Source organism: Anolis sagrei, chromosome 12 (assembly GCF_037176765.1).
Source record: "Anolis sagrei isolate rAnoSag1 chromosome 12, rAnoSag1.mat, whole genome shotgun sequence".
Classification (NCBI taxonomy): domain Eukaryota; kingdom Metazoa; phylum Chordata; class Lepidosauria; order Squamata; family Dactyloidae; genus Anolis; species Anolis sagrei.
This window is the reverse complement of record NC_090032.1, coordinates 10,758,056-10,775,939: the sequence shown is the minus strand read 5'-3', so window position 1 is coordinate 10,775,939 and position 17,884 is coordinate 10,758,056. Positions and strand designations below refer to the sequence as shown.

Genomic DNA, 17,884 nt, shown 5'->3' with positions numbered 1-17,884 from the left:
AACCGCAATTCAGCGTAAAACATAATTAAACAGTACATAAGTCATCATTAAAACAATAAAACTGTCTCGTCAGCCATACCGTCATTCCAGTCACATCCCTTTAAGGTACTGCTTGCATCTGTTGTTCAAAAGCTTGGTCCCAAAACCATGTCTTTAATTTCTTTTGAAAAACCAGGAGGGAGGTGGCCAATCTTACCTCAGTTTGGGAGTGTGTTCCAAAGGCGGGGAGCCACCGCTGAGAAGGCCCTGTCTCCCGTCCCCGCCAGGCGCATTTGTGCTGTTGACGGGAGCGAGAGCAGGGCATTCCCAGATGATCTTAGGATCACTCCCTGGATTCGAACTGCCGACCTCTCGGTCAGCAAGTTCAGCAGCTCAGCAGTTTAACTCGCTGCTCCTTTTACAGACATGTGGGTTATAATTACTTGGTGATGAGAAAGGCACTTTGTACATGCGCAGAGAAGGTCCTGTGTTTGCACGTTTCTTTTCCTCCAAAGGCTAAATCTGGACCCTGAAAATATTATTCTATTATTCTTTTTTTCCCAACAGTACTCTCATACAAAATTGAAGAATTAGGCGAAGCACTAAAGGAGCATTACAACATTGAAGAATTTTCCTCTCTGAGCATCCCTGTGCAGGTGAGCTCTCTACCTAAAATTATATGATTATTGCTTGGTAATACTTTACTAATATTGAGATGAGGTATGGAGGCCGTCCCTTAAATATTGTCTAATAATAATAACAGTACATATGTCAACAAAATTTGAAAAAATGGCCTGTTCCTGGTTTGAAAGTATTAATTCCTGTTTAATAGTGCTGTCCTTATTGTGAAAGTATTTGCCCTACTCTCGCAACGTTGCTTTTGTATTTTCATCCTTCCTGAAACCCAAAAGTTAATGAAAATATGCCATTTTTAACCTTTCAGAACAAAGATTTTTCAGTTTAATGAACCTTTCCCATGTTTTTATGATAGACTCAATTAGGAAATGACATTTATAACCCAGAAACAAAAATGGTGTTACATAGCATAATAATAATAATAATAATAATAATAATAATATAGTAATAATAATAATAATGGTAATGATAACAACAGCCTTGGACAGCCTTGGCTCCCAAAGTGACCCATTTAAGGTGGAATCAGGTGTCAAACAGGGATGTGTTACTGCCTCAACTTTATTCTCCATCTTCATCGCTATGATACTTCACCTTGTTGATGGGAAGCTTCCCACCGGAGTGGAAATCCTCTATCGGACAGTTGACAAGCTGTTTAACCTCAGCAAAGTCAAGACTAAGGTCAGAGCAACATCTGTTATAGAACTCCAATATGCTGATGACAATGTCATCTGTGCGCATTCAGAAGAAGACCTACAAGCCACTCTAAACACCTTCGCAGAAGCATACGAGAAGCTCGGCCTGTCATTAAGAAAACCCAAGTGCTCTTCCATCAGTCACCAGCCAACCCCTCTCCAATGCCAGAGATACAGCTTAATGGTGTAACATTAGAAAATGTGGACCATTTCTGCTCCCTTGGCAGCCACCTCTTCACCAAAGTCAACATTGACACCGAAATACAACACCACCTGAATTCTGCGAGTGCAGCTTTTCCCCGAAGGAGCAGAGAGTGTTTGAGGGCCAGGGCATCTGTAGGGATACCAAGGTGCTTGTTTACAAAGCTACTGTCCTCCCAACCCTATACGCCTGCGAAACGTGGACTGTCTACAGATGTCACACGCAACTCCTGTCAGCTCTGACACCGAAAAATCCTGCAAATCTCTTGGAAAGATAAGCAGACAAGGTACTTGTTTACAAAGCTATTGTCCTCCCAACCCTGCTATATGCCTGCGAGACGTGGACTGTCTACAGACGTCAACATTGACATCAAAATACAACACCGCCTGAGCTCTGCGAGTGCAGCATTTTTCCAAATGAAGCAGAAAGTGTTTGAGGACCGGGACATCCATAGGGAGACCAAGGTGCTTGTTTATAATGTTATTGTCCTCCCAACTCTGCTATATTCCTGTGAAACGTGGACTGTCTACAGACATCACATGCAACACCTGGAACGATTCCATCACTGAAATACAACACTGCCTGAACTTTGCGAGTGCAGCATTTTTCTGAATGAAGCAGAGAGTGTTTGAGGACTGGGACATCCGTAGGGATACCAAGGTGCTTGTTTACAAAGCTATTGTCCTGCCAACTCTGCTATATGCCTGCGAAACGTGGACTGTCTACAGATGTCACATGCAACTCCTAGAACGATTCCATCACTGCTGCCTCCGAAAAATCCTGCAAACCTCTTGGGAAAACAAGCGGACAAACATCAGCGTGCCGGAAGAAGCAAAGACCACCAGCATTGAAGCGATGCTCCTCTGCCATCAACTCTGCTGGACCGGCCGCGTTGTCCAGATGCCCAACCACCGTCTCCCAAAGCTGTTGCTCTATTCCAAACTCAAAAATGCAAAACGGAATTTTGGTGGGCAGGAAAAGAGATTGAAAGATGGGCCCAAAGCCAACCTTAAAAACTGGCATAGACACTGAGAACTGGGAAGTCTTAGTCCTTGAGCACTCCAGTTGGAAGTCAGCTGTGACTAGCAGTGATGTAGAATTTGAAGAGCCACGAATGGAGGGCAAAAGAGAGAAACATGCCAAGAGGAAGACACATCAAGCCAACCCTGACCGGGACTGCCTTCCACCTGGTTTCCTCCTTTCTGTTGGAATTGTCCACATGCTTGTGGATTTTAATGGCTTCCCTGTGTTGTCTGACATGTGGTTGTTAGAGTGGGCCAGCATTTCTGTGTTCTCAAGTAATATGTTGTGGAATATCAAGAGCAACATTCAGAAAACTGGGGAATTCCAGACAGGAAACAACCAGGGCCACCTAACACCTCCCAATAAAGGAATCCCCCAGGCAGGAAGCAGCCAGGCTTTGAAGCGACAAGGCTATTCAACGCTAATCAAGCTGGCCAGTTGGAACATCCAGGGTGGGAGAAAGAGAGTTTTTTCTCCCACCCTGGACATTCCTGAGTTTCCAACTAACCTCACAACCTCTGAGGATACCTGCCATTGGTGTGGGCAAAACATCAGGAGAGAATGCCCGAAACATTCACCCCGAAAAATTCACAGCAACCCAGTGATTCCAGCCATGGAAGCCTTCGACAACACAATATATTATTTAATTCTAATTTATTTATATACTAATGTTTTTTTAATTATTATGATTTTTTGTTTTAGTCATACTATATATAGATTTCGTTTAGTTTCATTGCTAAGACACAAAAGAGACATGCACAAGAAGTGGAAAAAGGGAGAAATCACCAAAGAAGAATTCAAACAAATAGCCAACACCTGTAGGGAAAAGGTCCGCAAGGCTAAAGCACAAAACGAGCTCGGGCTTGCTAGGGACATTAAAAACAATAAAAAGGGTTTCTTTTCTTATGTCAGTAGAAAAAGGAAGAACAAGGAGGCGATAGGACCTCTTCGACATTGTGCACAATATCTTTAATGTCAAAAATTATCCATATGTTGTGATTTACTGATTTTAAGGATCTAGTGACGGTTCTGGGCCAGATTGGCTGTGATGCCAATGGCAAACTCAACGCCAAATCCATCGTCCTGGAAGGCGACCAGGAACACTCCTCGGGCGGCCTCATTCCGGTGGACGTCTCAGAGCTTCCAGAGTATTCCCTTTTCCCTGGACAGGTGAGGCATCTTGACCTACAGAGATGTTTGTTTATTTATCGTGTCAGAAGCAAATGGAGAACCCAGTTATAATGTACTAGCTGTACCCGCCACGCGTTGCTGTGGCCAACCTTCTCTCCCTGTTTCTCTCCTTCTCTATTTCTCTCCTTCCTTCCCTCCCTCTTTCCTTCCTTCCCTCTTTTTCTTTCCCTTCTTTCTTTCTTCTTTACCTGTTTCTTCTCTCTCTTCCTTTGCTCTTTGGTTCTCTCCTTCCCTCCCCTTTCTCTCTTTCGTTCCTTCTCTCCTTCCTCCCCTTTTTCACTTTTTTATTTCCTTCTCCCTTCTCTACCTTTCTTTCTTTTCTTCTTCCCTCCTCCTTTCTCTCTTTCTCTCCTTCCTTCTCTCTCCTCCTCTCCTTCCCTCCTTCTTTCCCTTCTTCTTTCCCTCCTTCTCTCCTTCCTTCTCTTTCTTTCCTTCTCTCCTTCTCTCCTTCCTTCCTTCTCTACCTTTCTTTCTTTCCTTCTTTCTCTCCTTCCCTTCTTCTTTCCCTCCTTCTCTCCTTCCTTCCTTCTCTACTGTTCTTTCTTTCCTTCTTTCTCTCCTTCCCTCCTTCTTTCCCTCCTTTCCTTCCTTCTCTTCCTTTCTTCCTTTCCTTCTCTCCTTCCTTCCTTCTCTACCCTTCTTTCTTTCCTTCTTTCTCTCCTTCCCTCCTTCTTTTCCTTCTTCTTTCCCTCCTTCTCTCCTTCCTTCTCTTCCTTTCTTTCCTTCTCTCCTTCCTTCCTTCTCTACTGTTCTTTCTTTCCTTCTTTCTCTCCTTCCCTCCTTCTTTCCCTCCTTTCCTTCCTTCTCTTCCTTTCTTTCTTTCCTTCTCTCCTTCCTTCCTTCTCTACCCTTCTTTCTTTCCTTCTTTCTCTCCTTCCCTCCTTCTTTCCCTTCTTCTTTCCCTCCTTCTCTCCTTCCTTCTCTCCTTCCTTCCTTCTCTACCCTTCTTTCTCTCCTTCCCTCCTTCTTTCCCTTCTTCTTTCCCTCCTTCTCTCCTTCCTTCTCTTCCTTCCTTTCTTTCCTTCTCTCCTGTACTTTTGTGGTACAGACAGATAAGTAAACATTAGAAAGTCAGAAACCTGAAAGTCTTTCCCATTTTTCCTGTTTTTAGGTTGTTGTTATGGAAGGCATCAACAGTACCGGGAAGCAGTTTTTTGCATCCAAACTATATGAGGTGAGAAATTTGATGTATTACTAATGCTCTGCCTGGGCTTTTTCCCCATTGGTTTTATGCTATCTTGTGTTAGTTTTTTATTGGTTCCAACTGCTGATGTTTAAAACTTCTAAATTTAAATGCTATTTTTTAATGTTTTTGTGTATTAGGTTTTAATTCACACATTTAATTCACATACTGCTAGCACAATGTATTATGATTATTATTAGTAGTAGCAATAGTATCAATATTAGTATTTATACCCGTAGCACAATGTATTATTATTATTAATAGAAGTAGTATCAATATTAGTATACCTGTAGCACAATGTATTATTATTATTAGTAGTAGTAGTAGAAGTAGTATCAATATTAGTATTTATACCCGTAGCACAATGTATTATTAGTAGTAGTAGAAGTAGTATCAATATTAGTATTTATACCCATAGCACAATATATTATTATTATTAATAGAAGTAGTATCAATATTAGTATATCTGTAGCACAATGTATTATTATTATTAGTAGTAGTAGTAGAAGTAGTATCAATATTAATATTTATACTCGTAGCACAATGTATTATTATTATTAGTAGTAGAAGTAGTATCAATATTAATATTTATACCCGTAGCACAATGTATTATTATTATTAGTAGTAGCAATAGTATCAATATTAGTATTTATACCCGTAGCACAATGTATTATTATTATTAATAGAAGTAGTATCAATATTAGTATACCTGTAGCACAATGTATTATTATTATTATTAGTAGTAGTAGTAGTAGAAGTAGTATCAATATTAATATTTATACCCGTAGCACAATGTATTATTATTAGTAGGAGTAGAAGTAGTATCAATATTAGTATTTATACCCGTAGCACAATGTATTATTATTAGTAGTAGTAGAAGTAGTATCAATATTAATATTTATACCCGTAGCACAATGTATTATTAGTAGTAGTACAAGTAGTATCAATATTAGTATTTATATCCGTAGCACAATGTATTATTATTATTATTAGTAGTAGTAGTAGTATCAATATTAATATGTATACCCGTAGCACAATGTATTATTATTAGTAGTAGTACAAGTAGTATCAATATTAGTATTTATATCCGTAGCACAATGTATTATTATTAGTAGTAGTACAAGTAGTATCAATATTAGTATTTATAGCCATAGCACAATGTATTATTATTAGTAGTATCAATATTCGTATTTACGGTTAGCCACTTTGAGACTCCGTTGTGTATAAATACACCTGGTGTGCTCAGTTGCTGATCCATTCCTCTGTTTGCTGTGTGCCATAGAAAAAAATAGGATAAGGTTAATGGAGAGGCAGTGGGTGGGGGTCATGCAAATTCCACACCAATGGAGAGAGTAAGGAACACTGGGATGTCTGTGGTGGAGGAAACACATAAAATCTAGGATCAAATGGTGGGCAGTATGGTGCTTGGGGAGGACATGGACATGTTCATGGCACTCACTGTAAACAGCAATGTCATTGGAGGAAGGGCCTTTGGTATCTCCTGAGTAGCGGGAGCTATAGCTTAGCTATTCATGGAAGTGGGAGCCTGTCTAAGTGGACACCTTAGCCGCACACATACATACATACTTTCACTTTTAATATGTGTATAGATATTACTACTACTGCTGTTGCTACTACTACTACTAGTAATAATAATAATAATACATTGTACTACCGATATAAATACTAACATTGATACTACTGCTACAACTACTAATAAAAGAATACATTGTGCTACCAGTGGAACTGCTAATAATAATAATAATAATAATAATAATAATAATAATACATTGTGCTACCGATATAAGTACTAATATTGATCTACTACTACTAATAAGAATACATTGTGCTGTGGGTATAAATACTAATTTTGAAACTACTGCTGCTACTACTACTAATAATACATTGTTCTAGCAGTATAAATACTAATATTGATACTACTGCTACTACTACTACTAATGCATTGTGCTATGGGTATAAATACTAATATTTATACTACTGCTACTACTACTAATAATAATAATACATTTTTCTAACAGTATAAATACTAATATTGATACTACTGCTACTACTACTAGTAATAATAATAACAATAATAATACATTGTGCTAGCAGTATAAATACTAATATTGATACTACTAGTAGTAATAATAATAATAATACATTGTGCTAGCAGTTTAAATACTTATGCTGCTACTACTGCTACTACTACTACTAATAATAATAATACATTGTGCTAGCAGTATAAATACTAATATTGATACTACTACTACTACTAATAATAATAATAATACATTATGCTAGCAGTATAAATACTAATATTGATACTACTGCTACTACTACTACTACTAATAATAATAATAATACATTGTGCTAGCAGTATAAATACTAATATTGATACTACTGCTACTACTGCTACTACTACTAATAATAATAATAATACATTGTGCTAGCAGTATAAATACTAATATTGATACTACTGCTGCTACTACTACTACAAATAATAATACATTGTGCTAGCAGTATAAATACTAATATTGATATTACTGCTACTACTGCTGCTACTACTACTACCAATAATACATTGTGCTAGCAGTATAAATACTAATATTGATACTACTGCTACTACTACTACTACTTCTAGTAATAATAATACATTGTGTTATGGGTATAAATACTAATATTGATACTACTGCTACTACTACTATTGCTACTACTACTACTAATAATAATAATATAAGACATTGTGCTAGCAGTATAAATACTAATATTGATACTACTGCTACTACTACTATTGCTACTACTACTACTAATAATAATACATTGTGCTAGTATAAATACTAATTTTGATACTACTGCTACTATTACTAATAATAATAATACATTATGCTATGGGTATACATACTAATTTTGATACTACTGCTACTACTAATAATAATAATACATTGTGCTAGCAGTATAAATATTTATATTGATACTACTGCTACTACTACTTCTAATAATAATAGTAATAATACATTGTGCTAGCAGTATAAATACTTATATTGATACCACTGCTACTACTACTACTAATAATAATAATAATACATTGTGCTAGCAGTATTAATACTTATATTGATACTATTGCTGCTACTACTAATAATAATAATAATACATTGTTCTAATTCAAGGAGTGGGATGAGCGGGAGTGGGATGAGCTCCCACTGTTAGCCCCAGCTTCTGCGAACCTAGCAGTTCAAAAACACGTAGATGTGAGTAGATCACATCTGCGGGAAGGTAATAGCGCTCCGTGTAGTCAGACTAGCCACATGACCTTGGAGGTGTCTATGGACAATGAAATGGAGATGAGCACCAAACCTCAGAGTCAGACACGACTAGACTTAACGTCAAGGGGAAACCTTTACCTTTACTTTTGTCTTCTGAAAATGGCTTTCCGGTTTCGTAGAAATCTTGAAAGTTGCTTCCTACAGCGTGTAAGGCTATTGATCCCCGACATACTTTTCATTTCTTCTCTCTTCAGGGAGTGCCACTTCCGTTTCATAAACCTACAGATTTGCTTGAAGGTGAGTGAGATCCTGGGACTGTGTTGGAGCCCTTCGGCTGGATCCACACTGCTATATAATCCAGTTTGGGTTTGCAAAGTGTGGTTAGTGTTGTTCAGACTGCATTAGATGGGTCTCTGCTTTTTTCCCTTTCAGATCCAGAGCCTCAGATGGTCCTGGTTGCCTGTGGCCCATACACCACTTCGGACAGCATCACATACGACCCTTTGTTGGACCTGATTAACGTCATTAATAAAGACAAGCCAGACGTTTGCATCCTGGTAAGGCTGAAGATTCCATAGAATCCTAGACTTGGAAGGGAACTCCAAAGGCCATCCAGTCCAACCCCCTTCTGCCAGACAGGAAGACACAACCAAAGCCCTCCCGACAGATGGCCATCCAGACTCTGCTTTAAAGGAGCCACCACCAGACTCCAACGCAATCTATATTACATTAGAGTTAGAAAGGAGCCCCAGAGGCCATCCTCATTCTGCTATGCAGGACAACACAATCAAAACTCTCCCGACAGATGGCCATCTAGACTCTGCTTAAAAGGAGCAACCACCAGACTCCAATGCAAATTATATTGCATTAGAGTTACAAAGGAGCCTCAGAGGCCAACCTAATTCTGCTATGCAGGATGACACAATCAAAGCCCTCCCAACAGATAGCCATCCAGACTATGCTTAAACAGAACCACCACCAGACTGCCAAGCAATCTGTATTACATTAGAGTTAGAAAGGAGCCCCAGAGACCAGCCTAATTCCGTTATGCAGGGTGACACAATCAAATCCCTCCCGACTGATGGCCATCCAGGCTCTGCTTAAACGGAGCCACCACCAGACTCCAACGCAATCTATATTGCACTAGAGTTAGAAAGGAGCCCCAGAGGCCAACCTGATTCTGCTATGCAGGGCGACACAATCAAAGCCCTCCCGACTGATGGCCATCCAGGCTCTGCTTAAAAGGAGCCACCACCAGACTCCCAAGCATTAGAGTTATAATGTAATATATAGATTGTATATTATCTATATAGATTATATATAGATAATATATAATCTGTATATTACATAAATTAAGCCATCCAGCCCAACCTTATTCTGCTATGCAGGGCAACACAATCAAAACCCTCCCAACAGATAGCCATCCAGGCTGTGCTTAAAAGGAGCCACCACCAGACTCCCAGGCAATCTATATTACATTAGAGTTAGAAAGGACCCTAGAGGCCAACGTAATTCTGCTATGCAGGGAGACACAATCAAAACCCTCCCGACAGATGGACATCCAGGCTCTGCTTAAACTGAGCCACCACCAGACTCCCAAGCAATTTATATTACATTAGAGTTATAATGTAATATATAGATTATATATTATCTATATATAATCTATATAGATTATATATACATAATATATAATTTATATATTACATAGATGAAGCCATCCAGCCCAACCTAATTCTGCGATGCAGGGAGACACAATTAAAACCTCCCGACAGATGGTCATGCATACTCTGCTTAAAAGGAGTGATCACCAGACTCCCAGGCAATCTGCATTACATTAGAGTTAGAAAGGTGCTCCAGAGGCCAACCTAATTCTGATATGCAGGATGACACAATCAAAACCCTCCCGACAGATGGCCATCCAGACTCTGCTTAAAAGGAGCAACCACCAAACTCCCAGGCAATCTATATTACATTAGAGTTATAATGTAATATATAGATTACATATTATCTATATATAATCTATATATTACATAGATTAAGCCACCCAGCCCGACCTAATTCTGCTATGCAGGGCGACACAATCAAAGCCCTCCCGACAGATGGACATCCAGGCTCTGCTTAAAAGGAGCCACCACCAGACTGCCAGGCAATCCATATTACATTAGAGTTAGAAAGGAACCCCAGAGGCCAACCTCATTCTGCTATGCAGGGCGACACAATCAAAGCCCTCCCGACAGATGGCCATCCAGGCTCTGCTTTAAAGGAGCCACCACCAGACTCCCAAGCAATCTATATTACATTAGAGTTATAATGTAATATATAGATTATATATTATCTATAATCTATATATTACATAGATTAAGCCATCCAGCCCGACCTAATTCTGCTATGCAGGGCGACACAATCAAAGCCCTCCCGACAGATGGCCATCCAGGCTGTGCTTAAAAGGAGCCACCACCAGACTCCCAGGCAATCTATATTACATTAGAGTTAGAAAGGACCCTAGAGGCCAACGTAATTCTGCTATGCAAGGAGACACAATCAAAGCCCTCCCGACAGATGGACATCCAGGCTCTGCTTAAAAGGAGCCACCAACAGACTCCAACGCAATCTATATTATATTACCGTTAGAAAGGAGCCCCAGAGGCCATCCAGCCCAACCTAATTCTGCTATGTAGGGAGACACAATCAAAGCCCTCCCAAAAGATGGCCATCCAGACTCTGCTTTAAAGGAGCTACCACCAGACTCCAACGCAATCTATATTACATTAGAGTTAGAAAGGAGCCCCAGAAGCCATCAAACCCGACCTAATTCCGCTATGCAGGGTGACACAATCAAAGCCCTCCCAAAAGATGGACATCCAGACTCTGCTTAAAAGGATCCACCACCAGACTCCCAAGCAATCTATATTGCATTAGAGTTAGAAAGGAGCCCCAGAGGCCAACCTCATTCTGCTATGCAGGGCGACACAATCAAAGCCCTCCCGACAGATGGACATCCAGACTCTGCTTAAAAGGAGCCACCACCAGACTCTGATGCAATCTATATTACATTAGAGTTAGAAAGGAGCCCCAGAGGCCATCCAGCCCAACCTAATTCCACTATGCAGGGCGACACAATCAAAGCCCTCCCGACAGATGGCCATCCAGACTCTGCTTTAAAGGAGCCACCACCAGACTCCAACGCAATCTATATTACATTAGAGTTAGAGAGAAGCCCCAGAGGACATCCACCTCAACCTAATTCTGCTATGCAGGGCGACACAATCAAAGCCCTCCCGACAGATGGCCATCCAGACTCTGCTTAAAAGGAGCCACCACCAGACTGCCAGGCAATCCATATTACATTAGAGTTAGAAAGTAGCCCCAGAGGCCAACCAAATTCTGCTATGCAGGGCGACACAATCAAAACCCTCCCGACAGATGGCCATCCAGGCTCTACTTAAAAGGAGCCACCACCAGACTCCAACGCAATCTATATTACATTAGAGTTAGAGAGGAGCCCCAGAGGACATCCTAATTCTGCTATGCAGGATGACACAATCAAAACCCTCCTGACAGATGGCCATCCAGACTCTGCTTTAAAGGAGCCACCACCAGACTCCCAAGCAATCTATATTACATTAGAGTTATAATGTAATATATAGATTATATATTATCTATAATCTATATATTACATAGATTAAGCCATCCAGCCCGACCTAATTCTGCTATGCAGGGCGACACAATCAAAGCCCTCCCGACAGATGGACATCCAGACTCTGCTTAAAAGGAGCCACCACCAGACTCCAACGCAATCAATATTACATTACCGTTAGAAAGGAGCCCCAGAGGCCATCCAGCCCAACCTAATTCTGCTATGTAGGGAGACACAATCAAAGCCCTCCCAAAAGATGGCCATCCAGACTGCTTTAAAGGAGCTACCACCAGACTCCAACGCAATCTATATTACATTAGAGTTAGAAAGGAGCCCCAGAAGCCATCAAACCCGACCTAATTCCGCTATGCAGGGTGACACAATCAAAGCCCTCCCGACAGATGGCCATCCAGGCTCTGCTTAAAAGGAGCCATCACCCGACTCCCAAGCAATCTATATTTTGCTTATCCCTGGCAGACACTTTGTGGCAAAGCTTTCTGGTGTTTTCCAAACTTGGCACGAAAGCACCAAGCACTTCTACCTTTTCCAAATAATCCAACACTCTGATTAGCTTTATTTTCGGAAAGGAACATGGTGCTTAACTACTGTTTTTTCCCCTTTGGATAACTTGGTTTCCTCCGATTGTTTGCAGCTTGGGCCCTTCCTTGATGCGAAGCACAAACAAGTGGAGGTGAGTCCGGAGTTCGTTAGTTCGTTCGTTTATTTATTTATAGTGTCAGAAGCGAATTGAGAATACAGTGATAATGTAGAGAAAAACCACAAACAAAGTTTGTACTAAACGTCCTTTGAGCAGAAGCTGGCCACTTGGAGAACCTCTGATGTCGCTGTGAGAAGGTCATCCATTGTGCATGTGGCAGGGCTCAGGGTGCATTGTAGTCAGTGCTCTGTGGTTTGCTTTCACATGTTGTAGACTCCATTTTGTAGCCCCATTTCTTAAGGTTGGCTCAGCATCTCGTGATCCCAGATCACAATCTGATCAACGCCTTCCTAGTCACCCAGTCTTCTGTGTGCCCAGGAGGGAGTTTCTCATCCGATTTCAGCCACTCATTGAGTTTCCGGGTTTCAGCCTGCCACTTTTGGACTCTTGCTTGCTGAGGTGTTCCTGCAAGTATCTCTGTAGAGCTTAGGAAGCTATTTCTTGATCTAAGGCATTAGCTTGCTGGCTGATATCCAAACAGAGGATGGGCTTGAGGTGTCAGTGCCTTGGTTCTTTCATTGCTGGCTGCTACTTGTAATATAATGTAATGTAATATAATATAATATAATATAATATAATATAATATATTGTATGTACATATAATATTTATAAAAAAAATTGTGTGTCAGGAGTGACTTGAGAAACTGCAAGTCACTTCTGGCGTGAGAGAATTGGCCGTATAATATTTATAATATTATAATGTAATGCAATATAATACTGCTAATAATATATTGTTCTATCTATCTATCTATCTATCTATCTATCTTTCTATCTATCTATCTAAAAATGCTCTGTGCATAATGAGTACCCTAAAAACAAAAGAACCAATGAACAAAATCACACCAAATTTGGCAACGAAACGTCTGACAACACAAAAAGTGACCATCACTCAAAAATTATGATTTTGTTATTTGGGAGTTGTAGTTGCTGGGATTTATAGTTCACCTACAATCAAAGAGCATTCTGAACTCCATCAACGAGGGAATTGAACCAAACTTGGCACCAGAACTCCCATGACCAACAGATAACCCTAGAAGGGTTTGGTGGGCATTGACCTTGAGTTTGGGAGTTGTAGTTCACCTACATCCAGAGAGCACTGTGGACTCAAACAATGATGGATATGGACCAAACTCTCCACAAATACTCAATATGCCCAAATGTGAACACTGGTGGAGTTTGGGAGAAATAGAATCTTGACATTTGGGAGTTGTAGTTGCTGGGATTTATAGTTTACCTACAGTCACAGAGCATTCTGAATCCCACACAGAACCCCCATGACCACCAGAGTGGGCCACAGCAACGCATGGCAGGGGATGGCTAGTTACTAATAATAATACAATATAATAGTGTAGTACAATATAGTAGTATATAATACTGGTATTGTACTATGCTGATTCTTTAATATATTGGAGCCTCCGTTGGCGCAGTGGGTTAAAGCGCTGAGCTGCTGAGCTTGTTGCCCGAAAGGTTGTGAGTTCAAATCCGGGGAGTGGAGTGAGCTTCCAATGTCAGTCCCAGCTTCTGCCAACCTAGCAAATCAATAGGTACTGCTCCGGCGAGAAGGTAAGGGCGCTCCATGCAGTCATGCTAGCCACATGACCTTGGAGGTGTCTACGGACAACACCGGCTCTTCGTCTTAGAAATGGAGATGAGCACCATACCCCAGAGTCGGACACGGCTAGACTTAATGTCAGGGGAAAACCTTTACCTTTGCCTATGTATATATATCTTGTAAGCCGCTCTGAGACCTCTTCAGGGTGAGAAGGGCGACATATAAATGTTGTAAATCAATGAATAATAAATCCAAGCCTTTGACTGTTTTGGTGGCCCTTTTCTGGACACTTTCCTTCTTGTCCATTTCCGTCTTCAGAACCAAACACAGGGTTATTCCGGGTGAGGTCTGACCAAAGCGGAACAGAGTGGAGCTATGATTTCCCTTGATCCAGACACTAGATTCCTATTGATACAGTCTAGAATTGCATTGGCCTTTTTCGCTGCAGCATCATGTTGTTGACTCACGTTCAACTTATTTTCTCCTAAGACTCCTAGATCTTTTTTGCGCAGAATGTTTTGAACTTGTGTGTGTTAGTCCACTGAGCTCCCACTTATGGCTTTTGTGTTGCTTTTAGGACTGCCAGTTCACCAGCTCCTTTGAAGACATCTTCAAGATGTGCCTGAAATCCATAATTGAAGAGACAAGGAGGTAAAGACGTGGCCCTTCTCTTGGATTTATCAGATTTTTATTTTTGCCTTCTCTGTTGCTAACACTCCCAACCTTGGAGTTCTGTTTATATACAAACAGGAGAGGTTCTGTAGGCTTGTTCTTAAGTTGAATTTGTATGTAAGTCAGAACAGGTACATTTTGTAATGTAGCTTCAGCCTTATATACACACAGAGAGACATACATACACACATAAGGAAAAATATGTATGTGGGTGGGGAGTCCAATAATAATAATAATAATAATAATAATAATAATAATATCACACAGTCCTAGACGTTTGGGAAGTGTTCGACTTGTGATTTTGTGATACGAAATCCAGCATATAGATCTCGTTTGCGGTGACATACTGTGCTTTTGTGTCAGTAAAATAATAATAATAACAGCAATACACACTGTTTTTATACTGTGCAATAGTAATAATAATAATAATAATAATACATACTGTGCTTTTGTGTCAGTAAAATAATAATAATAATAATAATACATACTGTGCTTTTATATTGTGCAATAATAATAATAATACATACATACATACTGTGCTTTTGTGTCAGTAAAATAGTAAAAGTGTTATTCAAGTCAGCTTTCTACCAGCCTCTAATAAAACTAGAGTAATACAGAGCGTGTTACTGAACTACCTCTCAATAGTACCTCAGCCTGTTCTTTAGTAATATGGTGGCAGCGGAAACCTTTTAAATAATGCTTTTAAGTCTCACAGTTCCAGTGGTTCCCAGTTCCTAACTTCTAAATGGTTTCAACAACCATTTCTCCCTCTAATCTGTAGTGGTGTCATCGTTATAATTTGGTGGTACAGCTGTGTGATTCGTTATAATTGGTCAAACAAAAAGTGGGTTGAGGGACTGACTCAACATGATGGAAGTTGTAGTTCACCCTGCACTGTGACCCCACCAACAATAGACCTGGACCAAACTTGGCACACAGACCCAACATGGCCAACTGTGTGTAAACATTGGGTTTAAGGATGAGTGTCCTTTACATATGGGATTTGTAGTTCACCCTTATCCAGAGAGAATTGAACCCAGCCGATGTCAGATCGGCACCAAACTTGGCACTCAGACCTAATATGACTAACTACGAATACAGACAAGGTTTGGGGGTGATTGTCCTTGACATATGGGAGTTGTAGTTCACCCTTATCCAGAGAGCACTGAATCCAGCTGATGTCAGATCTGCACAAAACTTAGCACACAGACCCTATATGGCTAACTGCGAATACAGACAGGATCTGGGGGTGATTGTCCTTGACATATGGGAGTTGTAGTTCACCCTTATCCGGAGAACACTGAACCCAGCCGACATCGGACGACGTTACAAATTGCCAAACTGATATTACCGAACACCCAAAACAAACAATGCCTTTTTCAAATAACCTGAGCATCGCCAGGTCCCCCAAGCTAGTATATATATATTTCTCTTTTCTCCCCCAAACTTTAGTGCTGGATCGCGCCTGGTCATCGTCCCTTCTCTGAGAGACGTCCACCATGTCTATGTTTATCCCCAGCCTCCGTTCTCCGGCTTCGATCTGTCAAAAGAAGACGAGAAGGTACTTCCCAATACTCACTTTGCTCTTGTTGTGGTTTGTTTATTTCTTTACTTGCAATTATTTGTTTCTGAGTTCTGTTTGGCAACGCCAGATTTTGGTTTCCCACCTGTTTTTATCGTTTCCTCTAGACTTGAAACCAATATTTTAATTCTGGTTGTATAGGCTTTTTATTTGACAATTTTAGCATTGACTACCTTGAATAGACTGTGGAGCAGAAATTTATTTGGCAACTACTTATTCCCAGTGGTGGCAGTTACCTGAGAGTCTCCTGCATTTTGCAAAGAATCATAGAATCAAAGAGTTGGAAGGGACCTCATGGGACATCCAATCCAACCCCAGAATCTTGCCTAGTATCGACATGAGGCTGACCGGACGGTAGTTGATTGGGTCATCCTTTTTTCCCTTCTTGAAGATTGGGACCACATTGGCCCTCCTTCAGTGTGCTGGAACGTCTCCCGTTCTCCAAGAACTCTCAAAGATGGTTGCCAATGGTTCGGAAATTACTTCCGCTAGTTCCTTCAATACTCTTGGGTGTAGTTGATCTGGTCCTGGGGACTTGAACTCATTTAGAGCGGTCAGGTATTCCTGGACGACTGGATTCCCAATTTGGGGTTGGATGTCCTCTAATCCCTCATCCACTCCATCTTGCTGAGGTTGAAGATGACTTTCTTTTTGTGAGAAGACCGAGGCAAAGAAGGCATTAAGTAGTTCTGCCTTTTCCCTATCCCCTGTCAGTATTGCCCCATCTTCTCGAAGAGGCCCTATCGCCTCCTTGTTTTTCCTTTTTCTACTGACATAAGAAAAGAAGCCCTTTTTATTGTTTTTAATGTCCCTGGCAAGCCTGTGCTCGTTTTGTGCTTTAGCCTGGCGGACCTTTTCCCTACAGGTGTTGGCTATTTGTTTGAATTCTTCTTTGGTGATTTCTCCCATTTTCCACTTCTTGTGCATGTCTCTTTTGTGTCTTAGCACAGTTAGTTCTTTGGACATCCATTCGTGCTTCTTTGCACTTGTCTTATTTTTTCTCTTTGTTGGCACGGTTTGCAATTGCGTCTTGAGTATTTCATTCTGCTCCAAGAAACTTCGTGTGAAGATGGATATAAACAGGAAAATGGATAAAAAGAAAGGAAATAGGTTTTGAATAAATGGGATGAAGATATGAAGACATAAACAGGACTTCTCTTCCTTCCCTTGGTGGCTTAATTGGCATCAGTTAAGAGAGTGCTAGTACAAGCCCTATGAGGAGCAGCTTAAAGAGCTGGGCATGTTTAGCCTGAAGAAGAGAAGGATGGGAGGAGACATGATATCCATGTATGAATATGTGAGAGGAAGTCATAGGGAGGAGGGAGCAAGCTTGTTTTCTGCTGCCCTGGAGACTAGGACGCAATGGAACAATGGCTTCAAACTACAAGAAAGGAGATTCCACCTGAACATGAAGAAGTGCTTCCTGACTGTGAGAACTGTTCAGCAGTGGAACTCTCTGCCCCGGAGTGTGGTGGAGGCTCCTTCTTTGGAGGCTTTTAAACAGAGGCTGGATACTATATTATACTATACTATTATAATGTAATGTTATTA

At 40.7% G+C, this 17,884-nt stretch overlaps 1 protein-coding gene across 1 annotated transcript in view; it reads left to right on the top strand.

The window, feature by feature from the left end:
* The window catches only part of POLA2 (DNA polymerase alpha 2, accessory subunit), a 51,713-nt gene that overhangs the window by 12,445 nt on the left and 21,384 nt on the right, over positions 1-17,884 (top strand). Inside the window, exons 7-14 of the mRNA XM_067472423.1 lie at positions 547-635; positions 3,547-3,702; positions 4,835-4,897; positions 8,427-8,469; positions 8,605-8,729; positions 12,462-12,500; positions 14,657-14,730; positions 16,204-16,312. Of these exons, the coding sequence (XP_067328524.1) occupies positions 547-635; positions 3,547-3,702; positions 4,835-4,897; positions 8,427-8,469; positions 8,605-8,729; positions 12,462-12,500; positions 14,657-14,730; positions 16,204-16,312 (698 nt within the window). The remainder of the gene's footprint in view (positions 1-546; positions 636-3,546; positions 3,703-4,834; positions 4,898-8,426; positions 8,470-8,604; positions 8,730-12,461; positions 12,501-14,656; positions 14,731-16,203; positions 16,313-17,884) is intronic.